General features: G+C 40.9%; 1 protein-coding gene across 4 annotated transcripts; it reads left to right on the top strand.

Moving 5' to 3' along the window:
- Nucleotides 1-5,767: 5,767 nt before the first annotated feature.
- pitx1 (paired-like homeodomain 1) lies at nt 5,768-18,645 on the top strand. Of its 4 annotated transcripts, XM_051400646.1 has the most exons (6): nt 5,768-5,928; nt 6,948-7,002; nt 9,446-9,556; nt 12,052-12,201; nt 13,436-13,638; nt 17,260-18,645. In XM_051400646.1, exons 2-6 carry the CDS (start codon nt 6,957-6,959, stop codon nt 17,806-17,808), a joined length of 1,059 nt encoding a protein of 352 aa, XP_051256606.1. In that variant the 5' UTR covers nt 5,768-5,928; nt 6,948-6,956; the 3' UTR covers nt 17,809-18,645. The 4 variants fall into 4 exon arrangements, with proteins under 4 accessions (XP_051256606.1, XP_051256608.1, XP_051256607.1 ...); XM_051400648.1 differs by lacking the exon at nt 12,052-12,201; XM_051400647.1 differs by lacking the exon at nt 9,446-9,556 and having other exon boundaries at nt 5,769-5,928.
- The last annotated feature ends 600 nt before the right edge of the window (nt 18,646-19,245 follow it).

Raw genomic sequence — 19,245 nt, 5'->3', positions numbered from 1 at the left:
GCCATAAATCTCCAAGCTCGCCGAGCCACAGCCAAGCTTGTTCAGTGCTGTGTGCCGCTCCAGAGGCCAGAATCCAGATGTTGGAGAGAGACAGTAAATAAAACAATCTATCAAAACTGAAGAACCAAAAAAAAAAAAATGGAGAGGTATATCTTTTTAAGGACTTTTTTTTCGTGCAACTGATATTGGAAATCTGTTTTAATCGATTATCAATGAGGTCATGGGGGTTTACAGCACCAACCAGACTCACAACATGTCCAATAGAGACTTCCTACACTGAGTGAAATCAGTACTTTAATCCCATTTGGGACAACACAGATATTATAGCACCATGCGCTCCATGTAGCTCAAGGTGTTTCTGAATACAAAACAGGCCTGTTCCTCTGGATTAGTTTTTATCATTTATAGATGCAGGTGGATTGAAGGGATAAACAGATATGGAAACCTCATTGTGGAATAAATATCCGCAGCTTAAAATCTTACTGTGCAGAGCACAGTGATGGTTTATTGTTTAAGACCTCTGCCTCTGGACATGAACTCCTGCTGGCCTGGGTCTGAATCCTGGAGGACCGATTTGTATCCCGTGTCCCTGCTGCTGTTGTGTCTTTCTCAGCTTTCAGTTGGCTTGATAAACAAAACAAGGCAAAGGAAGCAGACCACTCAGATTCCTACAGAACATTTTGATAATTAAGAGCATGAACTTTGATGCAGTACCAAAGAGGAAGCAACGTTTTGGGGGCTTTACAGCTACTGTAGAGAGGATTTTTATACGAAAACACGTTCATCTTATCCCTTCTCAGTTGAAAATTGAACAAGTAGAACTCCCTCCCAACAGATTGGATTAATCAGCCCAAATGGACTTCTAGTGTCAGGTTCAATCAGTTGAAGGAAATCAAGTCGCAGGAAATGGAAAATTGATTCTTAATAGTGCCCATTGTTACATCTGCACAATGTTAGACTGTTAGTTCTTCAGTGGTCCAAACTGATCTCAGACTCACCGGCTTGATGAACACGAGGTTGCTGTGCGCAGTTTAAAGATGTTTCATTACAGGGTTTTAAAGATTTGGGGATTGAGGTTCACACAGTTTTCAAACAGTTACCTGTTGCTGCCATTTGGAGCCACCACCATGCACAACAGCCTGGTGCAGCTTTGGTTTTCAATTCAATAATTGGTACATAAATTATTATTCTTGGTTGTTAGAAATCTCAGGCAGGTCCAGCTGATCAGATTTTTGTCTTCATTTTTCCTGTACAAGAACAAAGAGCGAAGAAGAAGTAGAGAGTTTGTAGATTTTGTTTGTCGTCATGGATTTTATGCTTATAAGCCAAAGAATTTGTGGCTAAATTACAAAGTACATGTGTTTCTAGTCAAGTCTTAGATATGACTTGAACATTTTGTTTTCCCATGAAATTCCCACATTTATTTATTTATTTGAAGAAAACAAAATGCAGCTGACAGTATCACGAGCAAGTCTGGCGCATCATCTTGCCCCAAATTCATCTTGACATATTTGGCATCTTTTAGGAAGTTTGGTACCTCCACTAGACTAAAACTCAGTGTTTAAACTTAATGGAGCCACCAATATGTCTGCAGCTTTGGAGAAATTACTAGGAATATGAATGAATTTATGAAATAATTATTGACATACAGAAAAGGCCTGCAGGTTGGCTCCAAACCTGGCATACCCGCACATTCAGCTGAGCTACAGGTGAGTGGGGGGGGCACACTCACCTGTTTTTCCCTACTAAACCAAAGGAAGTGGTGGAAAGATGTTTTTAGTCAAGCTCTGTCCAGGTGTCATGTTAGAGCAGCCAGTTTTTTTGGTGGCCAGCCATTATAAAATGTTCTACGAAAAGGAAACATCACTTTAGCCAGCATTAGGTTGATACTCAGATGAAAAACTGGAAGCTGGACGTCCGCTTCTCATCAGCACTAAGCCAAAGAGGCCCGCCGAGTTTGGATAAAGTGGAAAAAAAAGGGGATGATGCCTCCTCTTGAAATGATGATCTATGCACCAGACCTGTTTACGTTGGTAATCTCCGAGCCCTGCGCAATCAAAACATCACTAATTTCACTGCCGATTGGAAACTGTGACATGTGCGTTTTCAACACACTTCAAGGGGGATTGCTTCAAAGAAAGAAAAAAAAGGCAACTGGGAAGCATCCATTCCTCATAATAGCCCCAGTGATGAGAGGGTGACTTCATCCTTGTCCGCTCACATGTTTTGAAGTAGATATATCCATAGTAGTGGAAACTTTATGCAGTAAATATCATGGCTTGCTGGCAGGCTGTCTAACAGGCTGTTGTGTATCTGTCTGAGCGTCTGGGCAGGCTGGTTGGGGTGTTTGGCTTGTTGACATGCAGGCGGACTCTCCGGCTCTGCTCAGAGTTAGAAAAAAGGCTGCGACGTTACAAAAAGGCTTTCCATCCTGTCGAGCTGCCCAGTGTCAAGCTAGCAAAACCCTCCTGATTGATTCTACAGAGTCTGGACGACATACGGTTCAAAAGCACTTCTCTGCTCCTCGCTCAGCGGAAACAGGCCTTACATACTAATGCCACCAGCTCTGCTTTATTATGATTGTCCTGGATGGGAGAGCTCGCTGGGAGTCGCCGGTTGAACAGCAAGTCCCTCTTTTCTGCAGGTTAGACCAGGTTAAAACAGCTGATTCTGAATCTGATTCAGAAAAACACACATGACTCTGCAACAAACACACACACACACACACACACACACACACACACACACACACACACACACACACACACACATATCCAACCTCTTCTCCTGACTGGGTGTGAGCTTGTTTTCCACCTTTCCACAGTATGTATCAGCCCTTCTGTTATTTAGGAATAACTATTTACGCTGCGGGGGTGACCATCAGACAGGCCCTGGCCACAGACACACACACCACCTCCCCCTTCACACACACTCCAAACGGGCTAAATAATCCCTCTACCTATTTACACAGGAGAGATGAGGCCACGGCCTCACCTTCAGGGCACTACTTAACTCCTCGAGTCACTCGTTGAGTAATCACAGCATTCTCCTACCTACCTTCCTACTGCCTAATTATAGAGAGCGAGTGTGTGTGTGTGTGTGTGTGTGTGTGTGTGTGTGTGTGCACTCAGACTCATTATTTAGCAATGCAGGCCTCACAGGTAGACAGGCTGATATTGCCTATCATTACAGTTCTGTGGATACAGTTGCATGCTGAGGAGCTGGGGTCAGTGTTGTCAGTATTAAGGCCTAATGGGAGTCACAAGAACACACTTGCATTGTGGCTCCAATTAAGCAGGATGACCTTGCAGGTTTTAAAGCATGAGGTGCTTACTCTTTGCAGTTGCAGCAATGGACTCATTTTACATAATCTGGTCCAATTAAACTGTTAATTTTAACTTTCAGATACTATAACTGTGTTTTTTTTATTGCAAATTATTATTGTCTTCTGCTATCATTTAGAAATTATTTAGACATTATTTGACATAGAAATAAAGCAATAGCAGCTCTTTTTGTAAATCTAAGCGCTTGACAGACAAATGTAAAGTGGTTTTGTGGATTTTTCTGCACAGATTCGGGCCCTGATTATTACATCACTGCATACCACCTGTGCAGCACCAATATTGACACGTCCATTTTGATACAGGAGTAACCTGGTGAGCTCCTGAAAAAACACACACACACACAAAAAAAGAAAACAGCTGACGTGAGGATAGATGAGAAAACCATCGTTGTCTTCGAGAGGCACCATGGGAAGGAGGTCTGTCCGTGTCCTGGAGGGAGGCCCGCAGTTCCCCATTAATCCCTCCAGGATCCCTCTCTCAGAGCCGGGCTTTGCTTCGTGCGCAGCTCTTGGCCGAGTTAAAAAGGAAAGTGTAAGGGTGGGACAAATTTCACACTTTCTCCCATGTCTCAGGCCAAAAAGAAGAAGCTTGTAAAGCAAGTATGTAGCTGGAAATATTCTTTGCCACACAGACGCTGTTGCGGTGGTTTAAGCGGTGGGGACTGACTGTGCGTGGGCTGCACATCTTGGCTGTGGGGACGTTTGACATCCAGCCTGAGTGTGTGTGTGTGTTTTTGTCTCTATTCAAAGATCATCTGTGCGACAAGATGTTGATATGGACATGCGTTAAAGAAAAAAAAACACGTAATGGCTTTTAGATAGTAAATTCAATTATTTTTATCTTATTTTATTCTAGCCACCATGAAGCACTTTCATTTATTAAAAAAGTCTTAATCAGTGATCCAGTCCGCCCGCCGTTTACAGTCTGAATCTACTTTAATCTAGATCTCGGCTACTTGCATCCTAGCTACTATGTTACTTTTTTAGGGCTTCTGTGTATTAATACCCCCTCTTAAGACCTGATTAATACAATCACTTTATTTACTTTATCTAAAAGGTTTATAAAAGCGTTTTGTCTCCGTCGTTTTTGTTTTGTTTGTTTTTCTCTCTCCGCCGCTGCCGCAACAGAAGCTCAAACACACACACACACACACACACACACACACACACACACACACACACACACACACACACACACACACACACACACACACACACACACACAGGCCTGAATGTTCCCATCTGAGCATTTTGTTTTTCACAGTATTTTAATAATCTACCTAGTCATTTTATTTAAAAAAGTACAAAAAAATACAAAAACTCTAATTCAGTCCCAGCATTTAGGCCACAGAACAAAAATATTGTAAAATATTGGCACAATTAAAATGTTTTGATTCATGTAAAAATCAACAGGAGAACAAAACTTTGCTTAAACCTGTGTGTAAATATTAGCATGTGAACAATTAATTGTTTATATAATCACCCGACGGCTCATTGTTTGCAGAATCAAGGAATTATCGAGAAGACAAACATTATTAGTGCCCGCACCCAAACACAGACGGCCTGCCGTAAATTAGGCAATTTGTAGAAATGAACTGCTGCCATCAGTGAGTCAAATATTGGGATTTTTTTTATGTGTAACAAGCAAAGTGAAATGACAAAGAACAGAAGCCCGTGTGATCAATTAAGTTCAAATTGTTGTTGATCTATAATAGGCCAAAATAAATATCTAAAATCTGACTGTAAGTAAAATATCAGACTTGTGTTTCTTATTCTACATGGGTGAGACCAAACTTATTTTTCAAGCTGCCTAACAGTTTTTAAAGTCCAAAAACAACCTGTGAGTTTATATTTAAAAAAAAGCTGTTTAAAAAGAGGATTGCACAAACGATGGGCACATAAAAACTCTTCTTTTCACACACCGAAACTGTTTTTCTCCACAGCCGCTGTCGGAAATATGAGCAGGTTAGTACAAAACGGAGTTGCTTTTTAAATTATAAACTGAAATAAAAATGCTGTTATTATTAATTATTATTATGAGCGTCATTATAAAATATTATTATACTTTAATCTTAACCTCCCTCGCTTGTTGCTCACATACTGGGATTGAGAAACGGGGATGAAAATACATTTTTGAGATGAAGCTCGGAAAACTGAAAATGAGGGGTGAAGATAATGGGGATGAAGAAGAGGGTGGCGTCAGGTGAGGGTGATAAAGTGGCGGAATTCGATTAAAAAACTGATGAAGAGGAGAGTGAAGGCGCGGGAGGATAAAGAGGATGACAGCTGGGGGGGAGGTGGGAGATGGTGGCGACGGTGGGTGGTGGGAGGAGAGGGGAGGGGGTGGGGGGGAGTGAGGGGTTGCGGTGTGGTGACGTCACCGCGAGGCGTGCTGCAGGTCGCTGGTGAAGAAAACCAAGGCAGCGGCGCAGAGACTCAACCAAAGCGCTGATTACCGCGGACGCAGCGTTTAAGCGCAGCCGACGCATAAAGTGGATTTACTGAACACCTGCATGGGGAAACTCTGAGGGCTTTATTCGTTTTTTTTTCCTCTTCTGTCGTCTGCCTCCGCTGGGAACCAACTGGTGAGTAAAACGCGCACCTCGTCTGTACGGGGAATCGGTCAAAAAAGGCTGGCTGGCATCCCGCTCTTGGCCGTTTTACGCTTCAGATTTTGGCAAATGTGATTCAGACACACATCGAGCCCGTGTTAAGAATGATGGAGAAAATGAAATGGTGACAAGCGCCGACGCCAGTGCGTGTTGCCGGCTAGTTGGGGTCGGTAGTGACCGTTAGAGAAGGCCGAGGACTGAGTGGATGGAGCTTTACGCACAGCAAAGATTTTAGACAGCGGCAGCGTCTGTAGAAAATATCAGTTGGCTGCTAAAATACAGTCAGTACTGAGCATCATTGTCCGCCGGATATAGCCTACAGCCTGCAGTAATATTTCCAGTGTGTTCCAATGAAATTCTGCATTGCTCTCTAACTGACGCCTTAAATGGACCAAATGAATAGAAAGTGCAGGAGGGTGCGCCACTGAAGCGTGCGAACACGGAGGGACAGAGGGGAGCTGAGTGATGATTTACTGAGGACATTAAAGCAGCAAAGGGATTCCTGTAGATAAGAGGAGCTATTAGAGTGTGTGTGTCTGTCTGTGTGTGTGTGTGTGTGTGTGTGTGTTTGGTGTTGATGACTGAGGGCCAAAATCATAAAGATCTGTGTGTTTCATATTAAAATAGAGTGAAGGTACTGGTGAAAAGTTTGGCTAAGTGAAGTTATTTTTATTTATTTTTTTTTTTTTTTGGCTGCACTGCCTTGGAATTATCCTTATATAATAATTATTAAAATGTTTCTTTCTAAAAATAAAAATGTGTGAAAATTCAGATGAATATGAAGTTCTCTGTGGTGGTGCAACGTTGTATTACAGGATGACTAGGTGTTGCTTTTGAGCTAACTTTAATTTATTAAGTCTATCCGCAGAAAATCTGATTGTAATTTTAACACTATTTGGTAAAAAAGAAGAAAGGAAACGTGTTTGACTTTTTTCAGTCTTTAATATACAGGTGGTGGGAAACAAAAACAACTTTCTTCTTCTGTTTTTCAGGCAACTGGAATGGAACTGAATCTGTCGAAGAATGGGATTTCTTGTGGAGACCCAGGTATGTCTTTTGTTCTCTGTTCGGTTAAATAATGATATTGCCTTTGTGACAATGTGAGTTTTACATAGTTTGATACTATAACTAGAAACTAAAGCAAAAGTGATGCTGTAGTGTGAAGCACGGACCTGCGGTGCCTCTCGGTTTGGCGCAAGGTCAGAACTCGTTATTGATGAATGTCGCCGCACACAGGCTGTGCGTGTTCACAGGCATCTGCTTTTACGTTTTTAGACGCAATATGTTTCCTATGTGGTGAATTAATGTGCGTGGCATTTACATGCTGATATGCGGAAATATCAGATAATGAGATGCAAATGGAAGCGTGCGGAAATAAAATCAAAACAGACCGAAAATAAATTTTCAACAATGTAGTTTTATTTCCCCGTAGTAATCTTTTTTATTGTGTGTGTCTGGTTTCCGTTGATAATCATTTCCCGGTGAGTTGTTTTGCATTTGAAAAACAAAAAAGTGGAAAAACATCAAGCCAGATTGACAGCAAGCAACAAAAAGCTCTATTCAGAAGGAAAACTGTTTCCAAGAGTGGAAGTTCACATGCAAAGATTTCTCATAGCACAAATAAAAAAGCACTTTTTCCTTAAACTTGGGTTTAATCACAAACCACGGAAAGAGGGTAAAATGGAGACGTGAAACCTTTTTTTTTTTTTTTTTTTTTAGACATTTGGACATTATGGAGACTGTCCTGTTAAACCTAATTTTCTTTCAGGAAATACACTTTTATAACAATGAAGCAGCTTTAAAATGAAGGTCAGATACTAAACAGCACCACACAAACTGGAAACAATATTATAAAGACAAACTGGCTGTAAGAGGTTCGGACTGCTGAGTAGATGTTTGTACTGGGGGAGAATTCATACCAATGAAATTTTATTAAAGTTAAAAAGTGCAATCTATATTGCTAATAGACACATGTCTTTTTCTGTGTAACAAATATGTATTTTTTGAGGATTAATTCCACCTTAATTTAAGTTATCAACCTGTTCTAATTTACTTTAAAAACACAGTAAACGGCTGCTGGGCTGAGTAAACATAATTGATGATGTATGCATGCACGCTGGACTGGCTTAAATTCAACAAACAGATTTATATATAGAAAATCGGACAAAACCCTGCACATTTTATGGCATTTTTATGGATTTATTTTACAATTTTGTTCGTGTGATGGCCATTAGAGGTTGTTTTATTTACACCTGCATCCCCTCTGTCAGGTTGTTTGTTGGTTGTCAGGCTCCAGGTCAAACAGGCCTTGGACCAAGCAGGGAAACCATCACCAAGGAAATAATCAGCTCTGTCCTTCTCCAGTTACCCACCGTGTCCGGTTACATCTCCATTGCTGTCCTGACTTTGACTCTGCTCGCCAGCTTTAATTTTCTATGCTTTTTCTTTTGGCCCCGTGGTTAGCTTGGCTTTGTTTGGTTGCCTTACAGTAAAAAAAAAAAAAAAAAAAAAAAACACACACACCTCAGAACTGTATTTTTATGTGTTTGGTGTGTGATTAACGGAGTTCGCAGAGTTTATTTTCACTTCTTGGGAGGAAAAATATGAGTGTTTGCATTGCCACTGGCCTTTAACCTGTCCTGCCGGATGGAAAGGCTTTTTAACTCATCCATCACACGCAAGTGCCCTCCAGAGCAGAGGAGGAGGAGCAGGACGCAGGCAGGGATGCAGGCTGAGGAGGCTGGGTATTTAGATTACCCCTATCTATCAGCCTGTAATATCTGCTGGAGGACAGAGGAAGGTAGAGGAACTCCTCCATGGTAAATCTCCATAGCGCTGTAAATCCTTTAATATTCCAATGGGGACTTCAAGGGTCAGTGGGTTTATTGTGATTGTATCTGCTGTAGTGCTGCTGCTGTAATATTCATATATTATCAAAATGACTTAGAACTCAACTGTTACATTGACCCTGACAGAGCAGCACACACAATGTACCCACTAACCCGGCGACGCTTTCGAGGTTCCTGAACTGCATAGTAAATACCACCTGCTGATAAGATGGAGGGGACCAGGTCCTTGAGGTCACTTCCGCAGTTTAATTTGTCCGTTTTCTACGCCAAATATCTCTTCAAAACAATTTATCGTAGGCTACTTGGCTGCAGCTCAGAAAGTGAGTTAGCAGGGGGGTAGTCGTTTTCCTGCCCAAGGGCACTACAGTAGACTATATGTGTGGGTCGAACTGGTTACAGGCCTATGGCTGCACATGTTGGAGGATAGTCTATGATTCTGCTATGTACATCAAAACCATTGGTCACTTCAATTTCTAGATTTGTTTGAATTTCTTAATTTTAATGAATGAATATGTATATTTGTGCACAGGCCCTTCTATGAGCCCTACTCTCTATTGAACAGGGTCTGTGCGGAGAGAGACTGAACAAATATGGAAAAAGGCAAGTGATTGTTGAAAGCTTGCACAATTGTCTTTTGAAAGGGCCTTCGGGGGAGCTTTCCGGTCGGACGGGGATCTCATGTCAGAAGTCACCGTCATACAATGGCCGAAAATCCTCGAGACTGGCGCCGGTGACAGTCCGAGTCTCAGACGGTGAGGCCTAAGCCGGTGCGCAATTCCCTGACACATGTAGGATATAAGCCACAGCAAGTAGGCAGGACAGCTGGTCTCATATTGCAGGAGAGACTTACAGCTAATAGTCTGCAATGAAAGAAATGTTTACGTCATTCATGTTTGGCACTTGCGTAATTGCGCAGAGACACAACAAAACATCTGTCCTTTGGCGCTTTAGTAACTCGGAGGTGATTTTCCTCAAGAAATTGGTTCCGTCGTTGTGTTTGACTCTTTTAGCAGAAAAAAAAGTTAATTCAAGAAAAAAAAAGACCCTTTATATGTGTTAAAGTTTCTGCCTGAATGTTTAGCTTATTTTGAGTGTAAGAAATACAATTTTAAGGCTTTAAGTCTACTTCAGTAAACAATTAAAACTCGTAATGTTGCAGGCTACACATGCGCAAACACATTAAAAAAAGAGCATGCACAGAGAGCAAGTATATGCTGAAATAGGCCCAATACACGTTGATGTGTCCGAATATAAAAACACAAAACTACATTACTTAACTCCTATTGGTCTGAATTAAAAAACAAATTCCGTACCCGACTTGCAAAGATGCACCAGGTCGACTTAAACCTCAGCGTATTACAAAAAGGCCTCACCTGGCGCCATTGTGACCTCAAATGTAGAAGTTTGACCTCCGTTTTTTGTGACCAGCAGGCACCGCTGCGTTTTCTAACAGAAAGAAGTTTGTAATAATTCTTCTCACTGCATTGCTGCACGTTTTGCCCCAATAAAGCACACACTGTATCAGTCTACATCTAGAGGAAGCTCTGTAGTTCTCCACACAATTATATTAATGTTCAGAAGGTTACTGTTCACTTTACCTGCGCTGTGAGTCAATGCAAGCACTGTGCATGCGTATCAGGGAGGATAGACTGTAGCCCGGGGAGGAAACAGCCTGAAATTGTAACATCTGATTTGAAATTTGGATTTTCAAATTAGCTTATAACTTTTTCCCCACTTTATTTAAATTATAACACGGGAACTGAGTGGGGTTTGGATTCAAGATTGCAGAAATACTACCAGTCTCCACAGTCGTAAAACACCTATAAAGCCCGGGCGCCTGCGACTGGCCACCACTGGTTGCCATGTGTGCGTCAGGGCCAGCAAAACTGTCTAAAAAGCAAACGTGGACAGCAGAATTGGGGTTAGCAGGTGTTCTGGGTTGGAAAGAAGCATTGTTAAAACTGAAAATGCCTTGTGTACCATTCTCCTGACCATGTACAACATTTTGCGGTATTTTCTTCAACAACATGTTAGTTAAAAGGCCCCATTAGTAGCCATAGTCAGGTTCTCTATAATCAGATCATATTAGTGGACCATCAATCAAAATGAGATTTGTGCTGGGAGGTTGGGATCCAGTCACACATGTTGTTTAGAAGAAGTTTGTGGAAAGTGTCAACAGATTATTATTGTCTAAGTTGTTTGGTAGAAACAGCCTGGTAGTGGCCCCTGCAGTCCAGGTTTTAAGTAGAGAGCTCTGGTCTGTCTGGGAGTTATTGGTCCTGATTGTTTATTTGCGGTAAAACAACGAGCTGATAGAACGACACTTGTCATTCATACACACAATAATCTTCATATCATCGTGCACTTTTCATACTGAGGAAACAGTAACAGGGCAGGCCCGTGTTAGATGGCAAATGTTTATTCAGCTCAGTACATATCCGAGACATACATTGTGTTTGGGGATTGTGTGTATAAGCGCACCCAGCTGCATTGCGCTGGACACATTTCAAACATGCCAGCACGAATAAAAGGCCCATTTTACTCCTGAAAAGAGCAAAGCGTTGCATTGCGCGCTCCGGACTACTGAAAAAAAAAAAGTAATGAACGCTGCAAAAAATGTCTCTGTTAAGGTTTCAGTCAGGTACTGAGCCTTAAAGTCTATCAGCAAGTTAACAAACTGGTATACATTCCTGGTAGGAATTGCCTGCCTTTCTATGTTTTAATTCCACCTTCACTTGATTGAAGGATTTGCTGCTGTTGCATGAGACAGAACCAAACGGCTAATGAATTGATTGGCACCGTTTTCCATTTGTTTTAACTTGACGTCAGGCTGAATATCTTGTTTGGGTGGATATTTTCTTGCAGCGGGCAGGTTTTGTGGGTGGGACTCATTTTGGGGAGGTTAAACGCAGCAAATGGGTGGGTCTCTTGTGTTGGTTGGAGAGCCGGAGCTCCTTCTCGACACAGCGGACTGAAGCTTTTCCCTGTAGCGGAGAGAAGGAGAGCGCACTGGGCTGTCACTGCTGTGAAGGAGGGGAAAAAGGGGGCTGTGTGAATGTTGTTTGCCTCCAAGTCTCTTTTTTTTCGTGGAAGAACAAAACTCTTGGTGGAGAGTCTCCCTGTATGGTTCATCCTTTCATGTCGTGGCGTGTGTCTGGCAACGGGTGGATTTTTAGCTGTTGATGAAAGCTTTGTGCACCCCAGGATTCACCCCCGTTTCCTCTTTGTACGCATCCTTCTCTTCAAGGTGGGATGAATTTGGACAGAATCGCAGAGGCAGTGAGAGCACCGCCGCCCCGCGACGTGGCCCCCGCGTTTCATTTACCGAGAACTTCAAACAGCAGTCGAGAAACTTTAGAGAACTCAAGCAGCGAGTCTTCAGACACAGAGTTGGCAGGTACACAGTCAGAGTGCTTTTAGCAACTCGCTTCCTTCTTCTGAGTGCAATAACAGTTTATTTTACGTCTCCATAAGCACGTTTATGGGGGACTGTCACAGAGGCATCCCTGCAGTTTAAGGCTACGGATAAATGAGACAGTATTTTAGGTAACTTGTATGTGCCCAGTGTGCTTATTCTCACTGCGATGGCGATTTATTTCCGTATGTTACGGTGCAAAATGCACCTGGATAAAATACATCAAAAGCCATTTGTAGTAAATTCTCTCCAGTTAAATGTGCATTAATACAACAGAACAGGGAAAATAGTCCAGTTTTTGGTGCAGTTACACCCCATTTCTGTTTATTGCGCTGGCTGAACCAAACACTTGGCAGGATCCCGAGGTCTGTCAGGGAAAAATGTGCAGAACAGCCTGGCCTGCAGTCAGTAAATGCATTAAAACAAACTATAAATATTGGGCCTGTTCTCCAATCTAAACTGAAAGCCAGAAGGTCTGTATTAACAATTGTCGGATAAGCTTTTTGTTCTGTAACTTTGCCACTTTAAAAAAAAAAAAAAAAAAAAAAAAAAAGATCTTTCTCGGTTTCGCATGAGTAAGAGATAGTAAATATGGGTGACTCATTTATTTCTCATTGCTTTTGTTAAAATTATTTATGGGGCTTAAATTAAAAATGATGTTGTGGCTTTAAGTCTTAAGTTGCTTTTTATTTTTGGCAAACTTTCAAGAGAGACTGTCCCCTCTTTGTGATTAACCTTTGCACGTGTTGACCCTTCAGTTTAATGAGGCAATCTTGTTAGGACACGAATACAAAGATAGCAGTTGGGAGATAAGAGTGGGCAGACCTCGTCGTAAAGAAAGTAATATTGATTTATCAACGTAAAGCGAAGCACATCTAAAGTGTGTTTAAAAGAATCGATACAAAAACTCCCAGACATGTTTGTAAATATTTGGCTTTAAGCCGTCACTTCTCTTCGGAGGCTTATTTTTTATGGACAGCTTTATATATTTTTTATTTATAGCTTTGGCTTTGTATATTTCATGCTGACAGGCCTCTTCTGTAGTTGACCTAAAGCTTTTTAGTTATTTTTTTGCACTTAATTTCAGTCTGAAACGTTTGACAAATACAGGTGTAAATACTAACATCTTCATTGCAAAAAAACACCCTTATTTGCATGCTATTCAAAACACTTTGAAACTGTACAGAGTTATTTCACCATGATTTATGTTCCACAGAAAAGGAGAGGAGCGCTGAACACAGGAGCGATGACGGGAACGCGGACGATCCCAAGAAGAAGAAGCAGCGGCGGCAGCGGACTCACTTCACCAGCCAGCAGCTGCAAGAGCTGGAAGCCACTTTCCAGAGGAACCGGTACCCGGACATGAGCACCAGGGAGGAAATCGCCGTGTGGACCAACCTGACCGAGGCCAGAGTCCGGGTAAGAGGCCAAAAGGCAGGCCGCCGGCCGTGCGTAAAGTGTGCGTAATACGTGCGTAAAGACGATTTGACAAAATCATAGCATTCTTTAGTGCATTTGTTGGGTTGGAAGATTCTTAATTAATTACCTTTAATACGTGGAATAACTCCAGCAACAAAAACAATGAAACGTTGAGCTAAACATCCTGAAATAAACAACATTTACAAAACGTAATTCTAACATAAAAATTAAAATTTGCTCAATGTCAGAGTCACACTATTTGATCGGTGCGCTCCGTTTTATATGGTAACTAATTGTTCCCACTAACCTTTTGATGCAAAACTGATAATCGATTTGCCTAAACACATCTATTTTAATAAGACTCTCCACTGCGGATGTCAAGAGTCGTTCTCCCAGCATTTATATTTCATACCAGGACAGGCAGCTATCAACATCCATTGTAATATTATGTGGCATTGAGGTCTACAGTGTGGTTTTGCACTGAACTACTTAGAGGTCCTGTAAATTACTGCAGTGACTTTAAAACAACTCAGTTAGAAATTAAATGTGATATAATTCAGAGACACGCCGAAGAAAATCCGTTGACAAAAACGTAAACTAGTAGCGTTTACAGATATTAAGTTGCAGTCATCCCTGACTGGCAGCTGCGGTGTATCCAAAAAGTAAGTCTTCCATTATTAAAAACGTGTGTAATTCTCATCACCCTGTGCATATCACAAGGACAAAATCTGCTACTGTTTTAAAACCCACGTTCATGTTCACATATTTCATGTTGGAAGTTTAGCAGAAATGAAAGCTGTCCATAACTATTTGGATGTGTTGGAAATGACATCTTTTGAAAGGGTGTATCCGCGCTGCTAATGGAGCCAATGGGGGATTTGTCTTTTGATGACATCACCACCAGACTGGACCCTTATTTGTCCCCGTGGAGGGGACTGTTCACGCAGCCAAATCTACCTGGAGCTGTGCAATGAATAGGAACAACATTGTGATTATATTTATTCAGGGAGGATTTTTTTTTTACCATCAGGACGATGCATTAAAAACTTGGAGGGGGGGAATCATGTGAACCAAATCTTTATTTTTTTTTACCAACTTTAATCATAAGAGATTGGAATTCTTGTAACAATAGGGCCCTTTTAAAAGTAGAAAATAATTGACTCAGTAAGTTGTTTTTTTATTCTAGCTGACAAAAATGGACACTTATTACTATATGCTGTTTTTACACAACAGTAAAAACGGCATGCTACTGGCTGGCTGCTACTTTCTCTGAAAAAAAGTGGATGCAAGAAATGTGCGTTTAACACAAAACAATTGCAGTTGGTTTTCATTTACAGCAACTGGCGCCTGGCGTCCCGTCCTTGCAAAATCCACCGTCTCAAATTGCGTAAAAAATGCATACAGCTATTTAAAGTGCAGGGAAAAAAGTCTCTGAACAAGTTTAGAGTGCTGGATTTTCATTTCTGGGGCCACGGAGGGTGATTTTCAAACAGTGCAGCCTTTTTATTTTCAGCGGAATAAAAAGAAAACACTGTAACGAGCATGGCGTGACAGCGCAGCCTGAATATTTCTGATTCATATCTGAGCATTTAATAAAATGTTTTGACAGGTTTAAGTGTTTGGACTTGACCTTTTAAGGTCACCAGTGTTTAATCAAGCTTGACAGATATTGAGATATGTGGGCTCAGCTATTTTGCCATTGTTTAATTCGCTCTAATTAGGTTTTTTTGCTTGTTAACAGGACGTTAAAACAAAAGTATATATTTTTTATGCTCGGTACAGGAAGCTGAATCGCTGCTGTGAAAAGCAGCCTGCGTGTGTTTTCTCCCCAGCTCTCTGTCACATCGCTCATGTCTTTGTAGACAATTTGTCCGCAGCACCCTGTTCCCTGCACGGCTATAAATAGCCTCCGCGGGCCCGTCTGATGATACCACTTGTAAACTGTTTCTACTATGAATTAAAAATGACTCGCAGAGTGCCGACTAACGGATATTTTGTCAGGTTTCGATAAGGTGTGAAGATATCCAGAGGCACTTTTTCTGATTCATTTACAGTCATCCGCTGTGTGTGTGATTCATGATGTAAACTTGTTGGTTTTATTTTGGAGAGTCTGACCTACATACTAAACACACACACGCGCGCAGGCGTTAATTTTAAAACACGCATGCAACTCAGGAATTAGTTTAATATCATTGTTAGACATGAAGTAGGTTAAAGTAAATACTAGTCTATAATAAACTAATTTCAACACATCCTTGGATTTAGCTCAAGTCTAAACATGTATATTAGGGGCCACATTTATAATTTATTTTAATTGTCATTTGTTAAACGAATAAACAAAATTATTAAGATTAATTTAAATGTTGTACCCCTGTGAATTAAAAAAAATAAAGATTTTAAGCAAGGTTTTTTTAAAAAAAATAAAATCAAAACAAGGCAATTTTTCACGCAAAATACTGAATTTAAAAAAACTTTCAAAAGTTTTCATGCCCGAGGATTGTGGACAGAAGTTGGTCATTATGGTCGTTAATTATGGTTCTTGTGCGCAAATAACTCCAAATAAATGTGGCTTTAATAAATAATTATTTAATAAATAGCTGATTCTAAACATGTGCAAATAAAAAGCAGCAGTTTGGATTAAAGACAGGGTCACAGTTTTCACCTTCCATATAGTCACTTTTGATTTTGTTTTCAAACATTAGAGCCAATTAAGGTGGAATTCTACTGGATGAATTTGAAGTTTGTCTGGATTGTAGAGCAGCGCCTCTCATTTAAATTTGGGATCCGTTGCAGGAAACTGGACTGACAGTGAGGATTTTAGTAGGAAAAGACAATTAGCACCAAGTTTGATGTGTCCACTGGGAAAAAGAAAAGAGCCATAACACCTCAAATACAAATGAGTCAAAACTTGGGCATTCAAAAGCTGAGGATACATTTCACTTGGAAAAAAGTGTTATTTTCCATATTTAAAAAAAAAAAAAAAAAAAGGGGGACAAGGTGATTGTGACCATATAAATATATAACTTTATGGAGCCTATAACTGAAAAGTTTGACCAGGAGGTAAACAAGCCTTTGTGTGCGTTTTTCCTCAAATGATCATAATTAAAAATATAGTCAAGGCCCTCGTTGCTGTATTTACAGACTTGTAAACAACACTTTAGACATCTGAGAACATTAAACAGATGTTGTATCAAAGAACCGTCAATGTGGAACTGCAGCTTCAAATTTTGATTTTTTTTAAAGAAAACACAATATGCAAGTTGATTGGAGTAACAAATAAAATAGCAACCAACGTTGTATTTTAGTTCAGTGTGTTCTGTTGCCTAAACTTGAACACACCTGGAAACCAACAGCACTTTTGGGGGTCTGATACTCAGAATTCTTATTCCAGCAGTATTAACTACAATTTATGACATTTATTTTTAATGGAAAGTTGGCTATTATTCCAACACAAGTCTTCCTGATTGTGCCACATGAAATTTTTTGTATTTCATGTTATGAGAGAAAGAAATTCACAATTTTGACTATTTACTCATTCCTCGAGTGACTGCTCCACACTATAGTAGCTGTGTATATCCACAGTATTAACTCTCTGTGTCTGTGTGTGTCCCCTCCCTCCAGGTGTGGTTCAAAAACCGCCGGGCTAAGTGGAGGAAGCGGGAGCGGAACCAGCAGATGGACCTGTGCAAGAACAGCTACCTGCCGCAGTTCAGCGGCCTCATGCAGCCTTATGACGACATGTACCCGGCTTACACCTACAACAACTGGCCCAACAAGGGCCTCACCCCGGCGCCGCTGTCCACCAAGAACTTCACCTTCTTCAACTCCATGAGCCCCCTCACCTCGCAGTCCATGTTCTCGGCGCCCAACTCTATCTCCTCCATGACCATGGCGTCCGGGATGGGCCACTCCGCCGTGCCGGGTATGCCCACCCCGGGCCTCAACAACATCAGCAACCTGAACGGGATCGGCACGTCCGGCATCAACTCGGCCATGTCGTCGTCCGCGTGTCCGTACGGGCCTCCCGGCTCTCCGTACAGCGTTTACCGGGACACTTGCAACTCCAGCCTGGCCACCCTCAGACTCAAATCCAAACAGCATCCGACTTTTGGATACAGCGGCCTGCAGAGCCCCGGGTCCAGCCTGAACGCATGTCAGTACAACAGCTGACGGGCCAAACGCGGAGCCTGAATTTTACAAATATAAATAATTATATATGTGATAAACGGACACGGTGTCTGAGCTTATAGGCTACCTGCGGATTGGAGGAAAAAAAAAAAAAAAAAAAATAAAAATCAAAGACAACTAAACTGGATTAGTTGCAGTCATTTTTCAAACAAAAAAAGAAAAGAAAAAATGGATTATGCGGGTTTTATGTGTTTACCAATGAACTTGCACAGCAATTAAAATGTCCAGGGCTTTTTTTTTTTTTTTTAATGAAGACGTGTGCTGCATTGTACATATACTGTATAAATGTAAATATATACAGGCATAACATATGAAACACGATGGGATGTTTTTTTTTTTTTGTGCTTTGCTTGCTTTTAAAGACTGACTTGAGGGGGGAGGGAGGGAGGGGGGGGTTCTGGACCAAAACAAGGAATTGCAAGAAAAAAAAAAAAACGAATACTGTCGAGCATATCACGAATCCAGAAAAAAAAAAGAAATCTAGCCTATATTGTACATATTTTATACTGCTTCTGTGTGCTTTCTATTAACCGTCTATGCAGGATACCACCGGCCCGTTCGCCCTCCATGACGCCTCCCGTTCAGTGACTTTACTTTTAAATGTTTTTTTTTCCCCCCCTCCTCATTTTGTTTTGCTGAAACTGAAAAACCCCGCATGTTTAACTTGAGTGCAACGTGTTTTGTACGATAATGTAAGACTTTGCAGAAGTAAGTTCATTAGCCTAAACTGTATACAAAAAAAGGTGATTCAAAGTCCTCATGTGTTTATGGTAACATGTTTGTTTGAATAAACTCCAGGAAAAGAGAGGTTTATTTCAAGTATGTTTTAGAGGAGTCTTTGTTTAACGAGGAGTCGCAGTGAGGCTTCCCCCCCAAAAAAGGAGCAAAATAAATAACTTGGCAACATGTCGGCAGCCTATTGATCCACTCAGTTTAAAAAGGATTATCTCGGGAATATGAAGATTTTTAAGGATTAACGGGACTAGCCAATAGTTATCTGGGCTTTAACGACATTTTATTTTTTTATTTTGTTAATTCTGAAGCTTATTCCTGCATTATTGCTTCTTTCCCCCCCTTATTGCACATCAAATTAAACTTTCTTTGTAGAGGGGAATACATCCAGAGTTTATACGCATCTTGTAAACTTTCAGACCTTAATATCAAAAATTTAAAGGAATTAATAGGATCATTGACTAAATCCTTACTTTATTATGGGCTGTTATATGGTAATCACAATTTCACCGTTCAGTGCAGAAAATGGTCCTACATGAGCCTCTGATGCGTGTTATTTTATGATATAGAAACATGTCGACATAGATTTTGTTTTGTTTTTTAATTTTGCTCTCACACTATAATACAAGATTACATTTCAACCAGGCTCCCATTTTGAGAAACATACTGTAGGTGGTGCAGTGTTGC

The sequence above is a fragment of the Dicentrarchus labrax genome, unplaced genomic scaffold (genome assembly GCF_905237075.1).
Source record: "Dicentrarchus labrax unplaced genomic scaffold, dlabrax2021, whole genome shotgun sequence".
Lineage (NCBI taxonomy): Eukaryota > Metazoa > Chordata > Actinopteri > Moronidae > Dicentrarchus > Dicentrarchus labrax.
Note: the sequence above shows the minus strand (reverse complement) of the source record. Positions and strands in the feature narration are given on the sequence as shown.

Bases quoted from the DNA above. Each gene is read 5' to 3' on its own strand.
- pitx1 (XM_051400646.1), top strand. From the start codon at position 6,957: ATGGAACTGAATCTGTCGAAGAATGGGATTTCTTGTGGAGACCCAG. The intron at 9,557-12,051 runs GTGAGGCCTAAG...CTTCTCTTCAAG, and splicing joins GACAGTCCGAGTCTCAGACG to GTGGGATGAATTTGGACAGA. The intron at 13,639-17,259 runs GTAAGAGGCCAA...CCCTCCCTCCAG, and splicing joins TGACCGAGGCCAGAGTCCGG to GTGTGGTTCAAAAACCGCCG.